Source organism: Orycteropus afer, unplaced genomic scaffold (assembly GCF_000298275.1).
Source record: "Orycteropus afer afer isolate SDZICR_OR568_19922 unplaced genomic scaffold, OryAfe1.0 scaffold00347, whole genome shotgun sequence".
NCBI lineage: Eukaryota > Metazoa > Chordata > Mammalia > Tubulidentata > Orycteropodidae > Orycteropus > Orycteropus afer.
Window position 1 is genome coordinate 3,540,071 of NW_006921934.1, and position 7,405 is coordinate 3,547,475.

At 36.3% G+C, this 7,405-nt stretch overlaps 1 protein-coding gene across 1 annotated transcript in view; it reads right to left on the minus strand.

The window, feature by feature from the left end:
• The window catches only part of NCAPG2 (non-SMC condensin II complex subunit G2), a 146,149-nt gene that overhangs the window by 111,680 nt on the left and 27,064 nt on the right, over positions 1-7,405 (minus strand). Inside the window, exon 10 of the mRNA XM_007952572.2 lies at positions 6,555-6,680. Within this exon, the coding sequence (XP_007950763.1) occupies positions 6,555-6,680 (126 nt within the window). The remainder of the gene's footprint in view (positions 1-6,554; positions 6,681-7,405) is intronic.

The window sequence follows — 7,405 nt, forward strand, 5'->3', positions numbered from 1 at the left end:
GAAGAGTAAGCATTTACTCCCAGGATAAAGCCTTAAAATAGTTTCTAAATACAGTGAATAATCTGCCAGAGAGAATTCCTGAAAAAGGTACTAGGGAATAAAGAAAGAAGACAAAAAAGCCAGAAATAAAGCCAAAATCTCCAGAAGAGGGAAAATTAAAAAAAAAAAAATTATCATCTTAGATGAAAGGATGCCTCTCTACTTAGGTAATTGTGGGGATGATCTGACTGTCTATTCCTCATCCACATATCCTAAAGGGGATTGTATATGCTGACAAGCACTGCCTACTATTCAAAGCTCAATACCCAATTTACTAGGAAGAAGCATGTTGAAAATATAACTCTACACAATTAGAGAACAGCGCATACTAACTACCCAATCAAAACAATCTTTATTCAAAATTAGAATAGAAAAGTAAGGATGATCAGTCATTTGAGAAAAAACAAATAGTAAAAAAAAAAAAAAAACCTGCAAAAAATTATCAAGAAAAGAGTATCAGATATCAACATAGAGGTCAAAAATATGCTTTCAAATTTTAAGACACAGTAAAAGAGCTAAATAACAGAATGACATGGCTGAAGGATAAATTAAAGATCTGGAAGGTTAAAGTATAAAAAATCACTCAGACAATATAGCAGATTCATGGGAATTTGAGGACTCATCCTTGTATAGTTTTATTTTCTATGAATTATTTTTAAAAATATACTTTTAAAGTGACCAAACTCTATCTGGGTAATCTGGATAATCACCTTATACTCACATATTTTCCTAAGAGTTCAGAGTCTGCATCTGTATTTGTGTTTCCAATCACATTTTCACCAAATAATCACTCAAAATGATAGCACTTAAGTTGTAAAATGTTATTTCTACAAACAGAACCCTTAGATCCCTAGATCTACAGATATTCATGGTAGTCTACAATTTTTTATCTTCTGAAAAGTGTCTCCACGTTACTTAAGTTTGAGAAATACAGATAGAACAAATAGACATCACAAATAGAACAGTTAAGGGGCAAAGAGAATACAAAAGTAATAATTACCGTATTTATTTATTATATCACTTTATTTATAAATATTCAAGAAAGAGACTCATGCCCATTTTACAGAAAAAGTTAAGAGACAAAAGATGCTAGGTAACTTGTCCAGTAAGGCCATTGTTCTGGTTACTTTGTGCCACTCTAACAGAAAAATACTACACTTGGGGGCTTTAACAAACAGGAGTCTATTCTCTTACAGTTTTAGAGGCTAGAAGTCTGAGTTCAAAATGCCAAGCTCTAGGGGCTGGATGAAAGCCCCTTGACCTTGGGCTTTAGCTCCGCCTCTTGCTCCTGGCCCACTGGAGCTAGAGGTGTCTCTTCACTCATGCAGATAATGGTTGCAGAGGCTAACAAGCCCAGGATGGACAAATAAAATTGGCACAGTCCCATTATTACCACACAACATGGCAGGCCACTAGTGCAACTCCAGAAACAGTCCCAAGATTTTTTCAGGAAACAAAGCAGGCTGCTCATTGAAGACTTGGCCACATGCAGGGTTCAAGTGTGCCAAAAAGCTACAGACCATTACCAAAGCTTCTCCTTATATACTGGAAGTAGACTACGTCCCTAAAGCAGCTACTCAGCTGCTCACAGCAGATTCCACCATGGAGTTGATTACCAGTCTCTTCATGGGGAATAACTGCAAACAGCTGCCCAGCCACTCAAAACCAAGCCCAGCCAAGTTGACACATAAACTTAACTACCACAATCATGAACTTTTATTCAAGCATTGGCAAATTAATAATCCACAGGTCACATCTCACCTTCCCCCGTTTTTTGTACGGTGCATAAGCTAAGAATGATTTTTGCATTTCTAGATGTTTGAAAAAAATCAAGAGTAGTATTTATGAATGTGAAAATTACATAATACAGAGACTAATAGCTTTCACAGAAACCATATGGTCTGCAAAGCCTAAAATATATATTATGTGGCCATTTACAGAAAAGTCTGCCAATCCCTGCTCTTAACTATTACATTACATTGCCTCTAAAAAAAAGATAGGAAATAACAGACATTAAAAAGAAGAAAATAAATTATGAAGAAAACTTCTGAAAGAACAGATGTCCAGAAGAAAAGAAAAACATTATGAAGAAAACTTCCTCAGTCTAAAGACTGAAACTAGAAGAGTGAATTCATAATTCATCAAGCAGAGAGGAAAGAAAAATTAAAAAAAGATAAAGAAAAACATCCTAAAAGTTTCTGAAACCCTTGATGCTTGGTAATAATGGAAAGTATTTTCATATGTCTGGGAAAAAATAATTTTGAAGATAAAATTCTATACTTGGCCAAACTATAAATTAAGTGCAAGAGTAAAATAAAGGAATATTTTTGGAATACTAACAATCAGAGATACTACTCCAATTACTCCAGAATATTCTGCAGGAAAACAGGAATAACTGAAATTCTTTCAGTTTACAATACTTACTGGCTATAATCATTTCTCCGTGATATGTTTATTTTATTCCCAAAAGTAATTCATAGTTTTTATAGTCTACATTGCTTACACACAAGACTTTCTCTATTAAATTTTCATCCTGAAGAGTTGAAACGTTGTTATTGTTTTTAATTTTTAAACTTGGTTAAAACAACTCATTTTTATAAGACTGTTTTACTAGAAAACAGAAAGCTATCTCAACTAAGACACATGTAATTTTAAAAAACCACAATAGTAATTAATGTTTTCTATAATGTACTGTTTGTTAAACTTTGTTGTTGTTGTTACGTGCCGTCGAGTCGGACCGACTCATAGCGACCCCTCCTTGGGTTTCCGAGGCATTATCACTACGGAAACAGATTGCCCAACCTGTCTTCCGAGGAGTGGCTGGTGGGTTTGAACCGCCTGCCTTCCCCTTAGCAGTCCAGTGCCTTAGGCACTATGCTACCAGAGCTCCTTATTAAACTTTAGAAGAATGTTTTAGAATGAAAAACAATTTACATTTCTGATTTCAGCAATTTTTAGTTTTTCCTTCCCTTATATTTCTTTTAATTTACAATACCTATAACTTAAAGGATATTAATACAAATCTATGTATTAGAAAAAAGATCGAGAAACACTTCATTTGTCGGTTTTCTAAGTATATCCAAGATATCAAGCAAATGACAGTTATCATCTACGTTTCAAAGAGAAATGTAATACCTCCCTACATATCTTTCATTTTTAAATTAACACTGTTGTTGTTGTTATGTGCCGTGGAGTCGGACCCGACTCACAGCGACCCCTCCTTGGGTTTCCGAGGCAGTATTACTACGGAAGTAGATTGTCCCATCTTGACTAAGCTCATCTAAAAACTCATTTCTGTTTCTAAGACATTATACATAAGATTTACTAATATATTGCCTGGAGCTCTGGTAGCATAGTGCCTAAGGTACCTGACTGCTAACCAGAAGGCTGGTGGTTCAACCCACCGGCCACTCCTCGGAAGGAAGACGGGGCAATCTACTTCCGTAGCGATACTGCCTCGGAAACCCAAGGAGGGGTCGCTATGAGTCAGGTCTGACTTGACGGCACATAACAACAATATATTGCTAATATTATATTAGATTCTAATATCACTTTATATATTTTAATGTTCCTATGGACAATAATAAACACTATCATTTTAGCACTAGTTGTTGTTGTTATGTGCCGTTGAGTCGGACCTGACTCATAGCGACCCCTCCTTGGGTTTCCGAGACAGTATCATTATGGAAGCAGATTGCCCAACATTCCTTCCAAGGAGTGGCTGATGGGTTTGAACTGCCAGCCTTCTGGTTAGCAGTCAAGTGCCTTAGGCACTATGCTACCAGAGCTCCTTTTAGCACTAGGGATTATACTAAATGTTTTATATACAATATTTCATTTAAACCTTTTAGCAAACCTAGAAAACATTATTATTACTCCCAGTTTTACAGGAGAAAATAGGATTGAACAGAAGTTAAGTAATATGATAAAGATCCCTCTTATTAAATGGTAGAACTTGGATACACAATAAAATGTGTCTGACTGCATGTGCTTATTCACTATACTGCCTTCTTATCTACCCAGTAAGTGGGTAGATAATACATATTAAGATCAGGAGCAATAAATGTAATCTATAGGGGCAAGTATTTACTATAAATGAATAAAATAATTTGTTTTAATAAAATGAATTTTTATCTAACAGTGATCAGGAATGGTTGGTTGGAATGCTGGCAAAATTGGCAGTACATACTCCATCGATGCATCCAAATGTAAGTATTTAAACATTTCAGGCAGAAACAAAAAAAATTATTTACAGTTTGGAACACTGGAGTTGCAAAAAGCAAAACTTTCAGTAAAGTTTTGCTAAAAGCTAACCAATCTAGTTTTAGTTTGTGCAGCAACAATTTCTCCCACAAATTTGACCATGATCAGCAAAAGGAATTATAGTGCCTAAGGCATCTGACTGCTAACCAGAAAGCTGGTGGTTCAAACTCACCAGCCACTCCATGGAACCAAGACTGGGCAATCTACTTCTGTAAAGATTTACCACCTCAGAAACCCAATGGGGGTCACTATGAGTCCAAATCGACGTGATGGCAGTGGGTTTGGTTTTTTATACATGTGAATAAGGCAATATGGCAAAACACTAGTAAATGTTCATTTTAATGTTTATTAATGTAAATGTTTATTATGTGGCCGATATGTAAATATTCATTGTATTTTATTTCAACTTTCCGTATGCTTAAGTTTTTCATAAGTCAGGAAAAAAAATAACAAACAAATTAAGTATTTTAAGGAATGTCATTAATAACCATTATTATCATGGTTATTTTGCTACCTTTGTTTCCTAAAATGTTATTCTACTAATTAGAGCAATAAATAATATTCACTGAAACCCAAAGGGGGTCACTATGGGTCAGAATCAACTCGATGACAGTGAGTTTTGTTTTTTTTTGACTTTGTTAGGAAACCCTGCAAATGTTAGTATGGAAATACCAACAGAGAAATAAGTAAAAGCTTGTGCTGTCCAGTGGTTAAGGCATTTGGCTACTAACCATAAAGGTCAGTGGTTCGAACCCACAGCTGCTCCACAGAAGAAAGATGAGGCAGTCTGCTTTTGTAAGATTTACAACCTTGGAAACCTAATGGGGGATTGCTATGAGTCAGAATCGACTCCGTGACAGTGAGTTTGGTTTTTGGTGAGTACTCTCCAGCTAGGAAAAAAATGATCCACCATAGCCCTTGGAAATATATACTGCCACTTAATGTCCTAAAAAGGACCCCTGCTAATGCAATGTCTAAGTTCTCAGCTGCTAAACAAAAGTATGGTGGTTCAAATCCACCCAGCAGCTCTGCAGGGGAAAAACACCTGGTGATCTGCTACCATTAAGATTATGATCTAGGAAATCCTACGGGGAGCTCTACTCTGTCAAATTGGATCACTCCGAGTCTAAAACAACTTGAAAGGACCAAACAACAAAAATGTCCTAAAGAAGTCTTTAGGTAGCACAGTTAAATGCTGGACTACTAACCAAAGGGGGGCAGTTCGAACCCACCCAGAGGCACCTTGAAAGATAGTCCTAGAGATCTGCTTCTCAAAGGTCACAGCCTTGAAAACCCTATGGTTCAACTCTACACACGAGGTCACCATGAGTCAGAACTGACTTAACAGCAACTAACAACAATAATGTCCTAACATCTCCTTTGAAAAATCAACCATTTGAAAAAAAAATTGATATAACTATTATCTGTATACCTGCCTTAAAGTATAACTATTGTTTGTACATTTAGTCTATCCAACCTTATAGCAGATGTTGTTGGTATGTGCCGTCGAGTCGGCCCCTACTCATAGCGACCCCTCCTTGGGTTTCCGAGGCAGTATCACTACGGAAGTCGGATTGCCCAACCTTCCTTCTGAAGAGTGGCTGGTGGGTTTGAACCACCAGCCTTCTGGTTAGCAGTAAAGTGCTTTAGCCACTATGCTACCAAAGCTCCAGATACTAGCAGATAGTATCACAATACTCACTTATAGACAGACTCAGAGAAGTTAAGGAACAGAAGTTAAGACAAAGGTGAAGTTACATAGCTGCTAATGAGAGAAGTAAAATTCAAACCTAGGATATCTAACCCAGAGCATGTCTTTTTAACCACTATGCTATGTTGTCTTTCTTCAGGGGAGATAAAAATACATGTAAAATGACTAAAACTATATAAAGCAATAAATAATTACATGTCCCAAAAGTAACGTCGAAAAGGTAAACGTCTTTTGTTAAACATATATTTAGCACAATTTAAATTAAAAAAAAAAAAAAAAAAAACACCTTTGGGAAGAAAAAAAGTGACTAAGGAAAAAAGGACATCCAGGATTCATTCACATTATTACAGAAAGCATTAAGAAAAAGAACAGGTATTTCTTTGGTGAATGTTCAAGATTTGGAAGAGCATTCCATTTAAGGAGCCAAACATAAGTAGAGTCAGAGAGGCAGAGATGATCAGGTTATAGTGACAAGCAAGCAATAAATATACCATCTGGACAGAGATGAAGTTGATAGGGCTCAACTACATGAAATACGTACATATAATTCTTCAAACTGCTTCTGGATTTCACTATCCATTTCAACAGTATTAAAGTTTGGGTCCCTAATAGGAAATGCTTCAACAAACAACAATGCAGCATTTGATCGGACTTCAGAATTTCTGGCCTAGAATAATAAAAAAAGAGTATTTCAGATTCCAAAGAGATGACATATGAAGACTGCATGCTAGTATTCCTAAATACATACTTCTATCAATATATCAAAACACACTTATTTACAAAAAAATTTCAAAAGACAATTATAACATTTAAGTTGGCCAAAACTGCATGATTTTCCTTAAATTACACCAAACTCTCAGTTCAGTGCCAATAGATATTAAAAGAAAAAAGTCGGTTACCTTATTTCAAAGTCCAGTCTTATCAATGTTTCTACAAGTGTATTTGTATGTTCTATAAAACTTTCCAGATATATAATAGAGCTAACAAGAGACAAGGTTGTAATCACTTCTTGGTCACAGCCAGTACCAGAGGGAGTGAGTAGTTGGACCTATGGGCTCGAGACCACAATCACAGGGGACATCAAGCTCAATTGGCATAACATACTACACAAAACCATTGTTCCACATCCTACTTTGGCAAGTAGCGACTAGGATCGTAAAAGCTTGTGAGGAGCCATTTAGATGCAGCAATGGGTCTCTCCTACTCCAGAGCAAAGAAGAATGAAGAAAACCAAAGATGCATGGAAACAATTAGTCTAAGCCACTGGTACACCATGTGATCCTCAGCCCATACAACTATAAGACCATAAGAAGTAGATGGTGCCCAGCTACCACAGTCAACCACTTGGACGGGGATATATGTAGGAGATGCTGAATAGAGTAGGAGAACAAT